At 37.8% G+C, this 22,407-nt stretch overlaps 1 protein-coding gene across 1 annotated transcript in view; it reads left to right on the top strand.

Annotated features, from left to right (window-relative positions):
* The window catches only part of ANKS1B (ankyrin repeat and sterile alpha motif domain containing 1B), a 434,320-nt gene that overhangs the window by 187,021 nt on the left and 224,892 nt on the right, over nucleotides 1-22,407 (top strand). The window contains exon 13 of the mRNA XM_085321288.1: nucleotides 20,294-20,877. Coding sequence (XP_085177414.1) covers nucleotides 20,294-20,877 — 584 coding nt within the window. The remainder of the gene's footprint in view (nucleotides 1-20,293; nucleotides 20,878-22,407) is intronic.

The following is a 22,407-nucleotide window of genomic DNA, read 5'->3' as shown; positions in this document are numbered from 1 at the left end:
CCCTCATATTTCTAAGATTAACTATCAAAACAGAGATGAATATAAAATTAACTCCCTAAGTCAACCTTGACAGTCTCAGGATTTTATCTTAACAGAGGATATCTCTACAACAGCTGCAGCTGTGATCTTTAAACTGCCTTTACCTTGAAAACTGTTACTGGAATTCAGCATAGCATAGGCTAATTCATTCTATTTTGGGGGAAGGGGGGCAAGTTTCACAGCCTGTTTTATGTACTGCAATGATATTGCAAGAGTGCCATAACTATGTTGATTTTTTTTTTTAAAGGTATCTTGACCTGTACTCTGTACTGTACTTAGCGTTGTAACTGTGCTGTTGTCTTATCTTGTGTCTCTGTAAATAGCTTAGTATTTATTCCTTGTTTTTCACCTTATATATCACCTATTCTTTTTTTTTTTCATATGAGTCAGCTGTGATGTTAAATACTAACTAGAGAACTTGTCAAAAACAATAGTATTCATTGTAGGTTAAAATAAACAGATTTTTGTGGATTTTCTTCAGCCATGCAAGTATGCAGCCATTAAAAAAGACAGTGCTGAAGTGTGTGCATCTGCAGAATTTATATCTACCGTGCACTTGTGTTAATACTCTGAAGCAGAAAGGTATTTTACAGAATTTCAATACATACTCTTATTTGCAATCAAACTAGCTTTTGTGTCTTACACTTTTTCATCTTCTAGACAGTCTTACAGACAAGAAGCAAATTTGCCATTAAACCTGCTAACAAAACCTTGTATTGAAGATGCATGTATACTCTTCTCTACCTAGAAGGAGTGTTGTGAGAATTTATTTTCCCTTACTGGAAGGAAAATTACCACTTCAGGTAGTTCAAGCAATCTTAACTGATTTTTCACTAAAACCAGTGCTCATTCAACTGGATACCACAACTTATTTTTGGAATGGGCAATCTCTAGCGCAGCACTTGCAGTGAACAGCTGTACACAGTAACATTTTATATCATTACAGCTGTCTTCAAAACGATCGTATGACTCAGCCTTAGTTTGATACTGAAACTAGAAGCTTAAATTATCTCAATTCAATTTTTCTCCTTTCATACTTCAAGAAGTGTTTTCTTCAGAAATAAATGACCTATATCTTCATCTCTTGTTTTACATAATTCTTGACAGCATGTAAAATTCTAATAAATAATTGCTCTCTTTCAAGCAATTTCATTCCTCTCCAGTGGAATATATAAAAATAAAGATTCTTTCTAAATATGTAAAATCTTTATTCAGGTGTTGACTTGGAAGATTTTGAATGTTCTACAATGAAAAAGTCATCTGAACTGCATATTTCTTTGAACGCAAAATAGCTGCTTATTGGTGAATTTACTTGAATCATTATTACTCAGCTAGTCTGTCACGTGCAAAAATATCTTCTAAGAAATTACCTATACATTCCAGAATTCTCAAGCAAAAGCAGTTGTTACCTTGAAAACCACTCTTAAACTAGGATAGCGGAAAACTGACATGATGACAGTTTTACAAGATAAACATTTACAATATATTTAGTGATGGAATTGCAGTATTCCCACTGAAGTTGAAGATTTTTTTTTGTCAGAAGAAAATAAGCTTCAAGCTAGAGATGGGAGCATTGGAAGCAACTGCTTAGAGACCGTTATAGAGAGTAGTGCATATAATGTTAGACGTAATTGGAGGGTGATATGAGAGAAGGTGAATCGGATCTAAAAATTACCTTTGGTGTCTCTCAGATCTTAGCTCTCAGGTGCCCTTGATGCTGTAGTAAGTGCTACAGTAAATGCTATGAACTATATCCATGTGCTTGTATAGTTCCACAGAGAATGTGCAGGGAATGATATCTCAGTTAAGGCTGATGCTTTCAAATCAATGTTATTATACATGATTTGAAATTTATTCAATCAKATCAATATTATGATATGAATAAATTCAATTTATACATGAATTGAAGAAAGAAATCTACTTAATTCACCAATTTATTTTAAGAAAAATGTGAGAGCCAGTTGAACTAACAGCCTTTGAAGTACATTATGACAAGGCTAAAATACATCCTTGTATATTGTAATACACTAAAATGAGAAATGAGTCAAGTCTTCGCTTGACTGCAATTATTTTCCTCTTTTCCCTTTTCCCCCATCTATTTCTTTGGTGTAACTTCTATGAATGCCTTTGCATTCACAGCAAGGTACAGGATGAAACTTTACGTCTGAAGGCTAAAGTTCTCCCTATAAAGTCAGTATAAGGAAAGATAAATTCTGTAAACTTAAGCGTGATTATCCTCCACTTTTCATCTTTTGTGATTCCAAAAATAAGTCTATGTTGTAATGGGGGATGTATATTTGGAATTTTGTCCAGCATAGGCCACTCCTCATGAGAAAGGAATCTCTTGCAAAAACAAAAGGGTCTCTGCCTACTTTGCTCGCAATTTTCCAGATATTCATTAAACTGTAGGAGATCTTTCTTCAAGGCCCCAAAATGGTGGCTTTTGCTTGTGTTAATCCAGAGATTAGCTGTGTCTGGGTATCCACTTTCATCCCTGCTGGAAGCTTGACTTCCAGGTATATACTAGCTGAGTTTCTTTACGATTTCTTCGAGTTTGAAGTGTTGTTTGTTTGTTTATTTTCATATTGTTCTGGTGACTTGCAGTAACTGAAGGAGAAGAAAACACTTGAGACTGAGCATTTTGAGCTGACACCTATCGATATGGCAATCTCTTTTCAAGAGTCAAAACACAGGACATATGTAAGATTGCACATCAAAGGGATATGTGAATAAGGCTTGAGAAAGTCTCTCTGACTTCATGCCTGTATGAAGGTTAGCTTAGCTTAGAGTGTTGTCTTTACAGCCTCGTTTACAACTTTGAGCAGTAAGGCCATGGTTGAAAGGATTGATGACTGAATGTACAGAAAAAGACATCTATCATGTAATTAAGAGACCAAAGGAAAACTTTATGTTGTGGAATATCTAAAACGTATTTTGGATTATACAATTGTTTTCAATACCTAGTTTTTCAAAAGTAGTTCAGCTCCTCTAAACTTACTGATTTTTTCATAGTTTCATGGTTTTCCCATGATTGTTAGGATTATGATATTGACCATAATATTATGACTTATTCCAGAAAATGTCTATGACAAATCTATAGGTCTAATTAGAATAGTGAAATCAAATGTGATACTAGAAATACTGACATAGTTATTTGTGAAAGAAAAGTTGCATGTAAACATGACTGACCTTAGGCAAGGAAACAGTGAAATAACCCCGTACAAAGCACTTCAGATACAGAGAGACAGCAAACTGAGTAGTGATTATTAAACAAGTATTTGAAAATGTGAGCTTGCATCTAATAGTAATTAAGATTTGCAGCATCTGGAAGATATGGGAGAGGAACATGGCAGAAATGAAAGACAGAGGCGTCTAGTTTCAGAGATATAGATGTAGTAAGACTGAAAGTATTTGCATAGTGGTACTGTTCTGGTAACATGCGATGGTACTCTGGAGTTGGAATTCAGACTCTTCCAAGATTGCCCCTTACATTTTGTATTTTCCCACTCTCCTTTTCTAATTCATTATTCCTCAATTTTTTTCACTTCTCATGCATTTTAGATCTTCTTTAAAGTACTCCTTTTTTTGCAAAATCCTTTTTTTCTATTTTTTACACAGTGTAATATAGAAACCTAAACTAGATCATAGGGTCTTTACTTTTACAGATACTTGAATAAACAGTAATTCTGAAGACATGRCTCAATGATTAAAAGAGAAAATTGTAATCTTTAGATTTAGCATCCATCGGGGTGTACTACTTCATCTGAACAGTGCCTGGGGGTCATCATTCATTTATTTTTATTTCTTTTGGGTCTGCTATTGGCTGTGCATTTTGTTCAGAGACACACATCTCCTAATACCATGCTCTTATATGCAGGTACAAATGGCACTTTCTGACTTTAAGTTCATGAATTTGAGCTATGAGCTGCTGTGGGTATATTGTTTTTTAAGGCATTTTGCCATATATGTCAGCTTCAGGAGAAGATAGGTCAGCACTGGCTGGCATGCCAACTTGACTGTCCACTCTCACCAACTGGGAACCTTTGTCCAGTGCCTACCTTTAACGTTTGTACACCCACAGTGAAGATATGATGCAATATTTGTACTTGCTCTGAGTCAATTTCTCTAGTTGTCAAGATAAATGAACTAGTACACACACTGTAGAAAGATCTAGTTTCTTACTCCTGAATATAAATTCTTAGAGTGTTAGCCATGCAGGGAAAAATCATATTGCTCTGCCACTCTTCATATGAGAGCTGCGAAGTATAGATTATGTAATTTTTTTAATCAATGAATTGGCTTCAAAACTGGCAAAAAGTATCAAACACTGGAAATGACCAATGTATCCTGAATCTTGGTCTTTTGTGTAGTAAAACATCACCATATTGGCCTTAAAATAAAGCATAGTTTAACTGAAGCGTAGGAAAGATGCCAATTTTAAGAAGCAAGTACTTGCTTTGATTCATACTTATGTACTTCTCTGGTGTAATTACTGCATGTCTTGGGCTGCTGTAAAATAATAAAAACAATGAAAGTTCAGATTGATTAGGGGTATTTTGAAACCACTTGCAAATTACAGCCTGACTTGGTCTTCATATTGATAGTCAGCCTGGAGATTAAGTGAATTTAAAKCAAATTTCACTTCAACTTTTCTTTTAAGCTTAGCTCTAGTAGGGATCAATTGCCATGTCTGTGAAGCAAAGCTCATTTTGTTTTGGAAGCACACATCATATCTCCCCATATATTTTTAGATGGTTTAAAAAATTTAAGTTTGTCCAAAAATACATAGCAACAGAGGAGGCTGGAGGAAGGGAGGTTGTTTTTTTTAAAAACAAGCCTATACGCCTCTTATCTCTCCTCAAATTCATTCTATGTTTACCAGTACTGTAGCTATCCCAGTTCCTTTCAATTCTGGCTCATCCATTATTCTCTGAGCAGAAAGTTCAATATCTCGATGTCTTGTCTTCTATCTAAGGCTTTTACCATAGCCGAGATTACAATATCCTGTTAACTAGGCTCACTCTTTGTTCATTTAAGAATTCTTAGCATTCTACTTGGAAATATCTAATGTTTGTCACATATTTCTCCCATTCCCGATAGCCTTCTTTCACTCAAGTTAGTGCGGATAGGCAGAATAGTAACTCAAGAACATAAGTTGAGGTGCTCATAATATTATAATATTCAAAGTAACCTACTCCAGAAGTGGGAATAATCTGTTCCAAAAGTGGACATGTCTACTTTTTTGATTGTACTCCTTTGTATTAGGTGCTTACATAAAAATTTTAAGCTGTCAAGATGTAAATATAGGCTAAATACTTGTCATTTTTTTTGTCTTCATGAGATTTTTGAAAGCTAGTTAAAAATATAAGCATTTTATGTATTAAGAGGTCTTTCTGAATCAATTTTAATTTGACACTGTCATCAAAAGTTTCTGGGTTTAGAAGTTTTGATCTTCAATATGGTTCCCATTTTTTCCTTTAAATCTTAGTCTTTCCTCTCTATTCCTTTCTTTTCTCTGTCTTTCCTATTGGTTACAAAAGGAAATCAATAAAGTGTTTGCTCATTTTTAATCAGAAACTCGATTAAAATATTTTCATTAGCATTTCTGATTATTTTATAGTAAAAGCTATTAAAAAACTGCAAGTCTTTGTTTGATATTGGTATTTGTTATTGTGCTATCTGATATATAGAGCTACAGCTAGATATAGTGATTTTTTTTTAAGGAGAGGAAAAAGTGACGTATGTAAATATCTCAGGAGACTGTGACCGTTTGATTTCCAATTTGTTCTAAATGAGGAATATGCTAATTAAAACAATGGTAATATTGTTTCTACAACATTTTGTTAATTATGATTGATTTAATGAACTACTGCTGCATACTCCATTCTCCTGAGTGTGTTTGGTAGGTTAAAAAATTTGTCAGAGCAGCACTTCAAATCTGCATCAAAGAAAATGCTGAAGGAGTCAGAGTAATTTCATAGCAAGTTGATCCTGAATCTCCAGAGAGCTCTTCAAAAGCAAGTTTAATCCAATGCAAAGAATTACCTTTTTTGGCTACATAATGTGCATCAAAGTTATTTTTTCTACAGCTTCAAATTAGTTATATTACATTGCACACTATATGTTTCATTATATAAGAAACATGGAGTGTAAGAGCTGTTCTATAGTGTAAATTATAAAGGTAAATATATAATAAAAGGTAGTTTTATAATCCCTTTGAATCATGAAATATTGGAATGGTCCAGTTCTGCTAAAATTATTAATTTTCAGATAAAGTGAAAATAGCAAAACAATGATGGGACCTTGACAGCATACAGGAGACAGGAATTAATTATATTACAACTTGTGAAGTTTTATTAATAAAGAATTTGTATGCCATAAATTGCCTTAAATATGACAGTGAAAACCATGTAGCACGCTCAATGCAATGGACCAGGAAGATGATTTTTGTAGAAGAGTTTTTGAATGCATTAAGATCAGGGAGCCTAAGGTTGTAATAGATACAGTACAATGGTTTGGACAACAAATGGACAAGTAGAGGCTACATTTTAGAAATAATTTGCAGGAAGATGTATTGAGGCTTAAATACAGTATGAATGCARTAATCTGTGGAAGTAAGAGATGGATTAACACTCAAGTTAAAGAACAGTTCTTGTGAGAAAACAGTAGGTTCTTTCCTACTGTGTTCATAAGTCTGAATGATGAAGAATTTAGTCACTCTGTGGATTTTAATAATTTTCTCTTTTCTTTGGGGGACAGCAGAGAGAAGAGAGTGGGAGAGTAGGAAGTGGGGAAAAAGGAGTGTATGCAAAGAAGTTGATCTGAGAGTTCAGACCTTTTTTCTGTAGMGACCGAAAAGAAATATTCCAGAAGGGAAGGTTTGAATCAGGCCACTCTCACCAAAAGTAATACATATCTATTGAGAATGAGTCCCTTTCCAAAAGAGAAGCAACAAAAAGAGTTATCCTAAAAGTTCTAAGGAGAAATGTGAACACTTTGGCTTTTGATCCTACCAATTCTGAGGAAGTGTTTGTGATCAGCGTTTAGAAAATACTGTATGAAAAAGTATGAAAAATACTGAGGTTTGGAAATTTGTTGTCATRTGAAATGAAACAGAGACCTTTCTAAGCTTTCGGTGAGAAATCATGAGAAAAATGTTCTTTTACCGTATTTACATAAACTTTACAGTCAGGAACCATGCCAAGTAAATGAAGAACCATTCACTGCTTGACTGATCACAGGAGCTGGAACCAGAAGAAGGGAGCATGTTAAAACTAAGAGGCAAATTGTGGCTCACATATCTTTGTAGGCATTGTTTGACATACACAAAACTGTGATATGGCCAATGGGCAAGTGCACTGCTGTTCACAGAACTTCAGTGTTCTTTTTTTTTAGTTCCAAGGAAGTCCAGATATCAAATGCGGACCTCCCACAAGAAGGAAGATCCTAATGATACATGGATTAGAATAAAAAAGATTATTCCAAGGATAGATGTACCCAATGAAAAAAATTTTTTCGTCTCTGACAATTTCCATACTTTTTCAGTTTCCCTGATCTTTGAAGGAGACARGTGACCATATCAAGTTGTTTCAGATAGAAGCCCTCTAACCTGTAGAGAGCTTGTAATAGAGAGGGTAATTCTCTATTCTCTAATAGACAGGGTAGTCAATAAAACACAACTCGGGTTGTGGGGCCTCCAATGAGTGCATGCAGATGGGGATGTGCATGTGGGACATGGCTATGGGAGACCCCGCTACACCCTTCTTGGGAAACSTGCACGCTCGATTACCTCTCTGAAATGCCTGTACACCAATGCACACAGCATGGGGAACAAACAGGAGGAGCTGGAGATCTGTGTGCCATCACAGGGCCATGATCTCATTGCAGTCACGGAGACATGGTGGGGTAGCTCACGACTGGAATGCTGTGATGGGTGGCTATGTGCTTTTTAGGAAAGACAGGCCGGGAGGGCGAGGTGGTGGAGTTGCTCTTTATGTGAGAGAGCAACTGGAATGTATTGAGCTCTGCCTGGGGGTGGAGGAGGCAGTTGAGAGCTTATGGGTAAAGATCAAATGGCAGGCCGGCAGGGGGGACACTGTTGTGGGTGTCTAGTACAGGCCACCTGACCAGGAAGAGAAAGTTGATGAGGCCTTCTGTAGACAGCTGGAGGTAGCCTCACGATCACAGGCCCCGGTTCTCATGGGGGACTTCAACCACCCTGACATCTGCTGGAGGGACTACACAGCAAGGCACAAGCAGTCCAGGAGGCTCCTGCAATGCATTGATGATAACTTCTTGTCACAAATGGTAGAGGAGCCTACGAGGAAGGGTGGCCTGCTGGACCTTGTCCTTACCAACAGAGAGGGACTGGTTAGAGATGTGAAGGCTGGGGGAACCTTTGCTGCAGTGACCACGAGATGGTGGAGTTCAGGATCCCACAGGGAAGAAGTAAGGCAACAAGCAGGATTGCAACCCTGGACTTCAGGAGAGCAGACTTCAGGCTCTTCAGAGACCTATTTGGTGGAGTCTCATGGGTTAAGGCCCTAGAAGGAAGGGGGGTCCAGGAGAGCTGGCTAATATTCAAACATCACTTCCTCCAAGCTCAAGAATGGTGCATCCCAAGGAGAAAGAAGTCCAGCAAAAGGGGCAGGAGACTTGCAAGGATGAGCAAGGAGCTCCTGGCAAAACTCAGGCAGAAGAAGAAAGTACACAGAATGTGGAAGAGGGGACAGGCCACTTGGGAGGATTATAGGAATACAGTCAGAGTATGCAGAGATGTGATGAGGAAGGCTAAGGCCCGGCTGGAACTGAGTCTGGCAAGGGATGTMAAGGACAACAGGAAGGGCTTCTTCAAATACATCAGTAGCAAGAGGAKGATTGGGGAAAATGTGGGCCCACTACAGAATGGGGCAGGGGCCCTGGTGACAAAAGATACAGAGAAGGCAGAATTACTGAATGTCTTCTTTGCTTCAGTCTTCAGTGCTAAGGGCAGCCCTCAGGAATCCCAGAGCCTGATGACGAGGGAGAAGGTCTGGAGAAAGGAAGACTTTTCTTTGGTCAAGAAGGATAGCATTAGAGATCTTCTGGGCAAGCTTGATGTTCACAAAYGCACAGGCCCTGATGGGATGCACCTATGGGTACTGAGGGAGCTGGTGGATGTTGTTGCCAGGCTGCTCTCCATCATCTTTGAAAGGTCCTGGAGAACTGGAGAGGTGCCTGAGGACTGGAAGAAAGACAATGTCACTCCTGTTTWCAAAACGGGCAAGAAGGAGAACCCAGSCAACTATAGACYGGTCGGCCTCACCTCCAWCCCTGGAAAGGTGATGGAATGGCTCATTCTGGATGTCATCTCCGGACATATGGAGGAAAAGTAGGTGATCAGGAGTAGCCAGCATGGATTCACCAAGGGGAAATCCTGCTTAACCAATCTGATAACCTTCTCTGATGGAATGACTGGCTGGGTAGATGAGGACATTGCCAGCAGTGGACGTTGTGTACCTTGACTTCAACAAGGTCTTTGACACTGTCTCCCATAACATCCTCCTAGAGAAGCTCAGGAAGTGTGGGTTAGACRAGTGGACAGTGAGGTGGATTGAGAACAGGCTGAAAGGCAGAGCTCAGAGGGTTGTCATCAGTGGCATGGAGGCCTGTGGGTAGTGGTGTTCCCCAGGGCTCAGTACTGGGTCCCATCCTATTCAACTTTGAGGGGACAGAGTGCCTCCTCAGCAAGTTTTCCAATGATACYAAGCTGTGAGGAGTGGCTGATACACCAGATGGACATGCTGCCATTCAGAGAGAGCTGGACAGGCTGGAGAGCTGGGCAGAGAGGAACCTCATGAGGTTCAACAAGGGCAAGTGCAGAGTCCTGCACCTAGGGAGGAATCACCCTAGACACCAGTACAAGCTGGGGGTTGACCTGCTGGAGAGCAGCTCTGCAGAGAAAGACCTGGGAGTGCTGGTGGGTGAGAGATTGACCATGAGCCACCAATGTGCCCTTGTGGCCAAGAAGGCCAATGGTATCCTGGGGTGCATTAGGAAGAGTGTTGCCAGCAGGTGGAGGGAGGTGATCCTGCCCCTCTCCTCAGCCCTGGTGAGGCCTCGTCTCGAGTCCTGTGTCCAGTTCTGGGCTGCGCAGTACAAGAGAGACATGGAGCTACTGGAGAGGGTCTATCTTAGGGCTACGAAGATGATCAGAGTGCTGGAGCATCTGCCCTATGAGGAACAACTGCAAGAGCTGGTCCCCTTTAGCCTTGAGAAGGTTGAGAGGGGATCTTATCAATGTGTATAAGTATCTGAAGGGAGAGTGTCAAGGGGACAGGGACAAACTCTTTTCAGCTGTCCCATGCGACAGGACAAGAGGCAACAGGCAAAAACTGAAGCACAGGAAGTTCCGCCTAAATACGAGGAGGAATTTCTTCACTGTCAGAGTGACGGAGCCCTGGAGCAGGTTGCCCAGAGAGGTTGTGGAGTCTCCTTCTCTGGAGATSTTCAAGGCCYGCCTGGATGCAACCCTGTCTAGCATGGTCTGTGTGACCCTTCTTGATGTGGGGCGTTGGACTAGATGATCTCCTGAGGTCCCTTCCAACCTTACCAATTCTGTGAKTCTATGATTCTGTAACTGCTGTTTCAGTCAACAAATGTTTTGAAGAGATTCTTCTAAAGAAGAGTAAAAGAATTAGATGACAGAGATCCTCTAATTTTTGTCTGCATCCATACCAGAGTACACTTCACAGGAACCTGTTTGAATGGCAGTCAAGACTGTACAAAGCTTTCAGGCAATCTACATGACTTTTTTTCCCCCTCTCTTCTGWCCCTATCCTCTTAGAATTACAGTCTTCTTTTAAACATGCTATCACTTCAGACTGTKGCTTGGAGATTTCCTAATTGCAATATTCTGCCCTTTATCAGAGATCACTTTCATGAGGATCTGGTATGGCAGGAAGTGATACCTATTCTAAGATCTTTCCCAGTTTTATCTGTGTTTCCAGTTGAAAATCGTAATCCCTAGCTTTGAGATTAGTAGACCAAGGTAAATTTACAACTCTGTATGGAAGAGGTATAGGTTTGTATCCAAAGTWTATAATCACACAGTAAGGAAGTTTCCTATATTCAGTAAAGATGTGCCACTAAGTAGATGGGGTTCCCTAGTAGGTAGAAATTTTCTATAATCCATTATTCCTGGTCTTCTGATCAGACTGTTAAATGAGAAGAATCTGAGATATCTGTTATGTGCATAGGCAATTCTTATCAATATTAGCACATTTTCTGATAATTAGGATTCACATTGTATTTTCATTTTGCAGCTCCTAGGCTCTTAAATGCCTTTATTGATATGTTTGTACCAATCTGGAGGAAGTCTTTGAAATCTGCACTATTTTATATCCTTCTAGCTTGGTAAATCAGTCCTTTTAGTCCATGATAATATTTATTATCATTATTCCCATTATTCCATCTAAGAAAACGGTATTCTTAGTAGCTGTAACATATTTGAAGGGCAGTTTTGCTTGGTGCCTAAGGAAGTAATCCACCTGGTGTGTTTCAGAAAGGCAAGATGACTCCTGGGTTGTAGAGAAATATGATCCTTCTGTGAGTGGCAGAATTCTGTGGAAGCCATTCAAGATGTTACCAGCAYGTACTTGTCGTTGCACTTCTTTCATAGGTGGCCATCTCACAGATGGTTCAGCAGAGGAGTGTCTGTGAGGGCTTTCTAATCCATCCCAAGCAAAATAAGCCAGATGAACTCAAGTACTCTACTTATATTGACACAGCTGATTTGCCCRAAGCAGATCAGAGGCTCTCCTTATGAACTGTTCTGACAGTGGAGCAGTCGGAATGGTAACTTCTGGCTGAAAAGCRGAAGGGTGAGTGGTACCTTTCACATGACTCTGACACAAAAGAAATCATTCAGGATTTCTGTATGCAGCATTTACACTGCCTGAGTTTTCAACCTATAATGTAAGTGGGGTTTTATTTGGATTGAACTTTACTACCTTTGCGCCTCTTCATCAAACTCTGTAGTTCAGAAGCATGGATGGCATCTCTTCCTTTTGCAGCCAAGATAACTGCCCCATATTTGGAAATACCATGGAAAATGTCTCTGTGGGAGCTTTTGACCAGTAACTAGAATGATTCATACAGCTTTATCATAATCATTATTTTTTAATCATGCAAGTGTACAAAGCAGTAAGAGAAGAAAAATCAGAATTACTTTTGCTTACCTATAGCTACTCTTCTAAAAGATGGAGAAAGTCTCTGTAAGTTTTAGTAAATTTCAGTTAACTCAGATACTGCTGAAAACAGTTTGAAAGAGACTGATCTGCAGTCTACCTGTAGTATTTTTGCCTTAAACAGCTGCAGACTTTTTTCAGCTTGTGCTTTTAGCTCCTTAGGTGTCTTTTGCTCTGCCTAATAAAGGATCTTAGCAAAGTGTCATTTGTCATCACAGAGCCTGAAAGTTGACAGTTTGTCTTCTGAGTACAGTCACTCTACTTCCTGCCTGCATTATTGTGCTGTGATCCTTATTTTTCCTGTAACTGAATCTGGAATTGAACTAGTGCTTTTCTACATTCCAGTAGCTTAATAAAACTACATATTGACTCTCTTAACAGAGGTAGTCAATTCATAACAGGTTAATTCCATGTTACAAATGTGTACGCATTTCCAAAATTGGCTGAGCTGATCTGTGAGGTCAGCCAGCCCTTCAAGGTCAGTGCCGCTCAGGTAGTCGGGATTWTCAAACTGCTGCCTGCTTTGGTAGAAGTAGCCAACAATCATTATTTTAAGTACTGACAAGTCTTCAATTCCTATCTGAGGTTGGTGTATTTGASTCAGCTGATGTGGGGTGTATGCACAGAATCGCTTCAAACAATTATTTGTTTTACAGTAACAGATTCTTTGAGATGTGTTATCTACACGTGTGCCACCATCTGTACTCGTTGTCTGCTATCATTTGACCTCTAGGAAGCAATTCAGGTGTCTAAACAGAGGTGCCTCAGCCATTCTGTACACCCAAGATACTCTTCCTAACCTCTAGCTACTTTCCCAGAAAGTCAAGGTTTTCCATAACTTGTACGTCATGTCTGTCAGCCTTTGCAGGCACCTTGGATACCCTAGTGTGTCTAAAATGGCCATAGATGCCTGTGTTTAGCCATCGGAATCTCTTCCCTGTCTTCAGCAGAATCGGCTTTTAAGCACCCTGCATGTGACTTTACCCTTCTAAATAACTACGATTAGTTATGGAAAGCAGACATCTTTCAGAGACTGTCACTCGTTCTAGAAAAGTAATATTCTTAGCTAAATTCCCTTGCACATATATATGTAGGTTGATGGGTTTTTAGAGATCATTTGTATTTTGTAAATACTTTTTGGAGGGATTTTTATAGTTATCCTTTTACATTTACAAACCCCAAACAAATCAATATGAGAGTATGCATATATAGTCTATTTTTTTAATCCTTCATTTTCTGTGTCCAGTATTTACAACAAAAAGATATAATGAGTTACAAGTTTTCAAAAATAATATGATTTCTACTAAGTTTCAAAACAATTACATGTAAGTAATTATATAGAATTTCAATGAGTGCTCCATATGGAGCTGAAAAAACCTTGTGGTTCTGGATACAATCGTCTTCCATGACTCTCTGCATGTATAATCCTAGTAGATCTAGAACTAGGCTATGATTCTGTAGTCTGATATCTTTTCTAGACACTATTAAGAATTAGACACTTCCTGTCCTTACAGCTTTGTATCCACTACCTAGCATGAAGTTCAGTTTAGCAAAAAGCAGTACAATTTCTTTAGTATTACTGATCTCCTTGGAAACAGTAAAGCCTCTAATTAAGTGGGGCCATTTGGATTTGGGCCTTTATTTTCCATTATTTCTTATGAAAGCCTTGATTGCATTCTTGATGGCTTTGAAACATAAGATGAAAGAGGTGGGCTTCCATGTGGAGCTGGAAGAAAGGAGAAAAAAGTGGACAGTAGAGCAGAGCATAGAAGGTTAACTACAATGTGTCCCATCCTTTCTAAGTGCCTTAAAAATACTGCTCAGAACAGAGATAGATGCTTTCTTAAGGTTAGAGATGACAGAAGTGTAGGATCAATTTAAATGCCAAACAGATATTTTGTATTCTTTCTACATTTGTCTCATGCTTGGGGAAACTGAATTGTTGCTTAAGCAAATCTTTCCTTACAAATACAATTGTGGGAACTGTTGAGTGACATTTCCTTTTGGAAACAGCACTCTAAAAATCATCCATTATTTTTCCAGTCTCTTTTGCCTTGACAATGAATACCTTTAGTTCCTAGCTGCTAGATGACTTTTTCTTTCATTCCTTCTTTGCATTTGATGTGTGAACTATCAGGAGTGAAACAAATTAACTAGATTTCATCAGTGTCATCAAAAAAAGGATTTGGTTTCAAGAGCTCATCTATCATGTTCATATGGGTTTGCACTGAGTTTGGTTATTAAGTGCCACCAAATTTTCCCTTTACTCTTCTCTACTGTACTACGTTGTAAAATTAACATGTACTCTCTGAGCACAGCCACATCCCACTCAGCTGCCAGCTAGCTTTCTCCCGCAGGAAGAGATGACAACAGAATTTCTCAATGCAATTATATGTGAGCTTTCTGCAAAACTACATTTTGCATCAATTTTCATTCATTTTGCAGATTTTCTCATGAAAGATTACTTAAGTTTTACAAAGAAGTAATGATGTTTTTTCTATGTGGTAGAGTTGAGATACTGTAACAGATTTTTAGCATGAACATGGGTGTTGAGGAAGATCAGTGCTTCACCTGAGTGGTGTTGAACACTATTTCATCTGCATAAATTTTGCAGTCCTTAACTTACATGTTAACATATGTTAGTTTTCTGAAGAATTCTTTGTTTGAGGAGCAAATATTTGACAGATTCTTGTGCTGTAAAATGTGATGGTTCATGAAAGGCTCCCTGTCATTAAGATGTCTAGGAGCCATGCCTTATATAGTCACGTAGAAAGAAATTCTCATGGAAACAGCATTATGGAGGTGGCAGTTTCAGTTCTGTGTTTTTGTCTAAGTTGAATCTTGCTGTTAAAGATTAACTCTGTCTGTCTTCTATGGAAAAATGCATTTCTGCCCTCCTCAAATACAGAATGTACTCTATGCGTAGCAAATATATTTTCTGAAAACATACAGGCAAACCATTATATCTCCAAAAACGTTAAAATTAACTATGAATATTTGCACCAGATTACACTCCTATTACTTCAATTTTGGGCAAGAACTATATCTGGATATTATAATGTGTTTAGAATTGGCAGTAATTACCAACTAATATCCTTCCTCACTGAAAGCTTTTTCCTCATCAAAGGCTCGGAAGTAATATTCAGAAAACTCCGTAGGGAGCTATTTTACCCCCTAGATCYATCTCATCTTCTGTATTTCCTCATATGTAATTGTAAAAAGGAAGAGTAAAATGTGGACAGTGCAACTACCAAGGAGGCAGCAATAGTAACGCATTTATTAGGTAGGATCCTTCAGTATACAGGCAAGTGCAGACTATAATGTTATAGATTTCAACTGATGGTAAAGAAATAAGTAAATGCAAACACAAAATCCTCAGAGACTTATTGTGATTTCTAGGAGAAAAAATGGCTTTGAGAAGCTTGTAGGGCTGGAACCTGCGCATTTACCTTGTAGACCACTGACACCAGCATTCCCTTTTGGTTTCTTTAGATTTAGGAGGAAGCAGAAGGAGAAACAGCTCTGGCTGGACACTGCTGCTCCTTTTCTGTGCTGTTGCTGATGATAGTAGAAGCCCACATCCTTCATGAGTTGCATAGGAATCATATTGCTATATCTGCCAAAGAGGTCCATGGTGCTTTGCTGTAACATTTACTGCAATGTGAGAAAACATTGTACTGGGTCATCAGGGTATCTGCAGCCACTATACTGCAGTTCTATCAAAGAGCGGGAACTTAGAGCACCATGTTGTTTGCTGTGTGAAATAATGATTTACTGAATATTGCTACTTCAGCTTTTAAATACTTGGAATTTTCTGTCTTACACCTTTACTTGTTGATTATTCCATTTTATATCTTTTTGATAATGCAATCAATATCATCACTACTGAAGATATTCTAGCATGTTCAAAGCAGTCTTTCCATGCAAATAGGACGACTTCTTTGCCTACTATCCTTCCATTGCAAATGGTTTCAGCTTGCATAAATGGTAGGAAGGGATGAAAAGGTGCTACCTAAATATTATTTGGCTGTGAGTCTTAATTTTATCAATTAACTGAATGTGTGGAAATGAGAGTTGAGAGTACACTTTTGGACAGCTATTACGCATGTGCAGAGTATGCTGCTAAAAACATCTTTCTAGATCAAATGAAAACAGAACTTAGAGAGATTAATAGTGCAGGTGTCACAATACAGTTGTTACCATAGCTATAGAACAAATCCCCAAAGGGTTTTTATTCTACATTAGAAACTCGTGCCATGGCAACAGCAGTGTCTGTTAAAGATCTAACTCTGTAGTTATAATTTATCCATTACAGCCCTTTTCATTACTATTATTAATAAGTGATATTCTGCTGAATCTACTTCAGTTTTGAACATAGAATCTCTGGAGACACAAATGTGAATAAGCTAATTTTCAAGTTTACAAAAATGCAAAATTCACAGAATATAGTATATTCCTAATTTTTTTAACATGCTCTGCAGATTTGGAGTCAGACTCACAAAATAGTTATGTAAGTGTGATGAAGCATCTGTAAATTATAACACTCAAATATCAAAAGCAAGACATGGTATTCCGCAGAGATCTATATATATACACCACAAGCAACTGTGCTGGGGTGCACTGGTGTGTAAATAAATAGCTGATTGGATTGCAGTCTGCTGTCTAAATGCCAGGTTGATTGTATGTAAACTGATGATAATAGTAATGCTTATCTGAGGCTTTGAGATTATGGCAGAACTAAATTGATTTGTAGTTACAAATGGAAATGTTCTGCAAAAGTTTTCCATGCAAAACAATATGTTGGTATCATAGTGATTTTCATAAATAATCCAGCCAGATGAGTAAGCTGTGGGTGCACTTGTAATGATATTAAAGATCTGTAGAAGTGACATCTGTTTATGTTTTGGTATTTAGGATATTTGGTATTTGGGATTTAGGATTTGCAAGTGAAAAGATAAGGTGGGAAGAAAAGCAATATCTTGGCTTTTTTTAAGATTACAAAACTAAGCTTTCCTATAAAAAATATAAAATAATTTATGAGAAACAGAAAATTTATCTCTATTAGGATTCAATCCAAGATCTTGACCTTATCTACCTATTCACTTTCCATGGTATTCCCAGGAGCTTTATTTGAAAGTCCATTCTCAGAAGACTTACTCATAAGACCAMAAGAAAGCAAAACTCTTATCATTAACTTAGTGTCCACCAGAGTATAAATCTATGAACTAGAATGAAGTAAAAAATAATATCTTTTCTTAGTGCCAGTTAAGCTGGTTGAAACAAACAGAAGTAAAGCATCTAATGAAAATGTTGAGGGCATATAATAAAATTAGATGAYAAAACCCATTGGAAAGGACAACTGAGACAGTTAACTGAATTGCTGAAATACATTGGTAGTTTTAATATTAATTCTAACCACACAGGACATTGACCATCAGTATAGGCAACTTAAAGGAAGGATCTTTTCAATGCACAGAAGTGTTCAAAAGACGAAGAATCATTTTTTATGTTTAAGAAAAGATGGGAAATAATACACAAAATATTACATTTTGCGCATTGCTACTAAGCATCAGAAGAAATACCAATTTCAATATTAGCAATCTTAAAATTTATAGTAGAAGTATACAGCAACAGAAAGAGACCAGTGACAGATTTTGGTACTTACTAAAAGCTAAGGAAGTTATCTTTAAAAAAACAGTTTTCTATGGTAGAAAGGATACAGGAAAAACATTATATTATCCTATTCAGCCTTTTTTCGTGCTTCAAGTTCTGAAGCTGAGCTTTTAGTAGGGCATTCACACAGGCAATGAAAACAAGTAGGGGTACTTGTAAACTGTTAGTGTGGGTTTTGACATGGTTTTGGCCACTACCAAGTAGGATTCACTCAGACASTTCCCAGGCACTGGTCAAGTTAGGGCTGAGGCCACAGACCATTTCCAGTAACTGTCTGGATGTGCCAACTCTGTCTCAGGAAGGAGGAGATGGACATGAGGCATGTAATTCCTTTAGATCCTAAAGGAATTGCAGTTTGACAGTTTTAKTTACCATTATAGATGCAGCCATCAGTTTCAGTCCAGATTATTAGCAAAGTCCTTGCAATTCACTGCCTGTAATCTTGTCTTGTTCCAAATTTATTCTCCTTTTTTACTTCATCTCAAGAAACAAATTTACCCCTGAGTGAGTTCAGTGACAACTGTAAGACCGATCCCTGAAACATTAGAGTAGGCTTCAGTTCATGATTGATACATCTAAATTAAGTATCGCAATGCAAACTGGATGCCATTTCTCATTACAGTCATTTGTGATCTAGTCAATGCAGTTAATGGATACAGGGAGTTACTTAGCTGATCAGCCATAGTGTAGAGTGTGACTTCATTCCCTAAGCTCCACTGACTTCATCAACCTCATCTCTGAGTATGACTGGAAGCTTACATACTTCTTACACATGTACTTACCTAAAACGGGATGTCTTAATCAGGAACTGAATCCCAGCTGCTGAGTTTTTCCTAATACTGAAAAGCACCAAAGTCTTTGCATCATTTATTTTTCATTTTAAAGTCACCTTCAAAGTCACAGGTGTATAATTAATTCAGCAACTTTCAAGAATTAAAGAAAGTGAGAATGTCCCATCCTTTTATTTTTCCCTCTAAACTAGCTTTCCTGTCATTATTGATTCTATAAGCTCTGTCACATCCTACATTCTACCTTTTGCCATTACATCAGACAACCTTTTAGTTGAGAAATGCTCAAATATGCCTAAGGTATATATTTTAGTCTGTTGCTTCCCAAAGGAGAGAAGTAGATTTTATAAGGTTGCCTCCCTCCTAATCTAGATTCAAATTTTGTAAMGATAATTTAGAAAATGAGAAAAAAGCCTAGTTTTACATTTTCAAACCATGGACTAATAKAAGAGTTGGTGATCTGAAGTCCAAACTGAGATCTTTCTTCTGTCATTCATTTCTCAAGCACTACCTCATTTTATAAAAAATATTCTAAGATTTATGGGTTTACTTCAAGCAGATATTGTAGCAAATAGGAGGAAAGTGATCAGTTTCTTTGTGTACGGTGTCATGGGGCTATGTTTGATTCCTTCTGGTAGCTACTGCTGTGCATACAGTCCTCCAGTTAAAATTCTACGTATGCAGATAAACTTTCAGCAGGAGTGACATCTATGTGTCTTAAACAAAGTAGTGATGGAGATGCAACTGTTAGTGAGAAGAGAGTTATTCTGAGTTGAATAAGGTATCTTCRTGCCATGTGGATATAATGGTGTTACCCTCACCACTGCTTTAAATGAGATAGCACAGAAAGAACGAGTTCTCAAATTTTATTCTTCYAGCCCCTAGAGCCCCAGGCATAAAAGCAGGCTCTAAATTCAYAGTAATCCATTCTGAATTGTGTCAAAAAGTATATTTTTCTATAGTTTCATCTGCCATACTAAATTACATACAAAACTTGTTAAGAAAATTTGATTTCCTATTCTTCTTTTTACAGTGATTACTATTACTCTGAAATTATTGTTGAAAATTCTTGAAAATATTCATATCTCTTCTTTAGATATTCAGTAAGTTTAAAGTACAAACTTGTCTGTAAAAAGAAAAATTATTAAGAATAATACTGTTATAGAGGTTCTTCATATGTTTCTTTACCTAAAAAGTAACTAATTCATCATTCCAAATTGTATAGTTTGTACACATTWCAACTCAATAACAAGTTAAAAGTGACACCATCAAGCTGATGGAATAAAAACGGCCTATTGTACTTTATAAATTTACTTTTTCCTGTAATTGATATGTACCACTGAGTGTTTTGGTGTGTTTGTAAACCAGTCAAGATAGTCAAGTTTATAGAACAAATTGTTTGGCAAGAGACTAATAAATCGGTTCATGATAGAAGTATCTTTTGTTTCTGTACATAAGAGAGAATGAAGCATCATAGAAAATCATTTTGTAGAGTGAGGGTTTTGCTGTTTATAGTATTTTATCACTCTAGGGTTTTTTAACAAGATTCTCTCTCTCTCTTTTTAGAGTGTCTTTGCCAGGGAGAAGCATCCACTGAAAGTGAGCTTCCTGAAGGACACCCTGCTGAGCAGTTTGCAGGTTTGCTTCATGGATCATCACCTGCCTGTGACCCACCTGCTAATCCACTCCAGCTGTATAGCAAAACAAACCAGTGCAGTGGTCCAGTGGAGAAAAGCATTTTGAACAAGAACACAGTACAGCAGATACAGCTGCGGAAAGAAAACACCACCGATCCTCCTGTAAAGAAAAAAAAGCCGCAAGTTGTAAACAGAACCATATTTCATACTAAAACTAAACCAGTGGAAAATCGTACACTGGTTGGCACAACAACAAGGATAAATGAACAATGGGTTATTACTACTGGGGGATTTGTGGAGCGAGCATGCACGCTTGGGAGAATACGTTCTTTGCCAAAGACTTTGCTTGAAATGCATTTATGCAAAAATGTCTCAAAATCTGATTCCAATCTTATCTCCCATCCACCAAATGACAAAAAAGCAAGAAGCAACTGGAGTGAACCCACACCAAATCAGCAGTGCTCTAAGGGAAATTCTGAAAGAACACCTTCYTTCACATCAGAGTGGGAAGAAGTAAGTTTTGGTCACTCATAGTGCAAGCAACTATAGAGAACTGTGAAAATGCYATTATTTTTTAGTTTCAGAGGCAGAAAATAAAAAGTGAATCTTCCAAATGACAARTCCTCAGAGAGTGTGTATCAGAGTGTAATACATGTAGCTTGACAACTGGCACAAAACACAATGCATTTTTGCTCAAAACGCTGCACACTGAATGAAGCCTATTGTTTCCATAGTGAGTGAAGGCAACCAGAAGTAATTCTGTTGTTCTGTGTGCTGTGCCATTCAAATTCTTTTCTGCTGATGCCCTCCCCACTGACACTATCGGAAGTGGTAAAATGGGCATATAACTAGGCCCATTTTTTATATATTTGCTAATTATTTCTAACCACTTCAGCAGAACAGGCAATGCCTCCTTGAGAAGAGTCAGGAGAACCTGGCAGGAATGGAAAACCTATGGTGGCTGATTGTACATTCCACAAACCCAGCCTGTATTATGTATCTAGGAAATTGTTGGTGTACACAATACTTGTTATATACCCGACTCCTGTGGAATACACTTTTAGCTGATATTAAAGGAAATCTTTCATGCTGAGATCATAGTTCATATGCTTGCTCATGCAAAATACTTTATTTTAGTTTTAGAGCTTGCTTTAAAGTATTTTTATATAGCTTTGTTCTAATTTCATTTTTTTCTTCCTAATGTGCTAAATTTCAAGAGTATAAATTGTTCTTCATAGACACAAAAGTTCTTGTCTTATTGAGGTAAATTAAGAGTGGGATATATTTATATCCTTACTGGTATTRTAGGGAAGTAAGCACGTAACTTTGAAACAGCTGCTGTGAGAAAGTGTCTTTCTATATCCCCAACGTCTTTTTATCTCAGAAATARAAGCCAGAGTTTAATTGTAAGATTGCTTATTTTTCTAAGAAGACTTCTTCAGCTCATCTGAATGTCTGGTTTGACAGGATATCCATAAAGTGGTTTTTGTTGCACAGGAGATATCTTCTCAGTGGAAGGATCAGATTTTGATCTTAACTGTWTGGGTACATTTTTGTGAGATCCTGAAACTACGATGATCAAAGATTGCCCTTTATGGAGWTGTCAAGGTTTGGTTGTTCTTGAGGATAAGACAAATTTAGTTTACCAAAAAGTAGACGTGAATTCTCAATCTGCAGATTCTGAGATTATTCCCAGCTATTTTCCTGTCAACAGCGACAGGAGCCAGCTGTCCCAGTCAGCCCTAATATTAAACTAAGTAAAATCTAGTTCTCTGTTGCCATCTTTTTCTTTCACAATATCTGCCTGTGATTCACTTTTTGTTTTGTGCTCCTGTTACTGAGAATACAGTAGGTATATTAATTCTGACCTAGTAAGTACAATGCAATTTACAAATGTGCAAATGACCTTTGGAAAAAGTGTAGTGTTGTTTCACAAACAATATCRTTCTGTATGAACTTGGCACAGGAGCGGAGCGAGCACAGCTCTGTTTCCTACCTATTCGGTGGCCTTGGGGTAGATGGAAGAAAAGGGAGCTAGAAAAT

This window comes from Rhea americana, unplaced genomic scaffold, assembly GCF_003343005.1.
Source record: "Rhea americana isolate MKP2758 unplaced genomic scaffold, rheAme1 scaffold_69, whole genome shotgun sequence".
Lineage (NCBI taxonomy): Eukaryota > Metazoa > Chordata > Aves > Rheiformes > Rheidae > Rhea > Rhea americana.
Note: the sequence above shows the minus strand (reverse complement) of the source record. Positions and strands in the feature narration are given on the sequence as shown.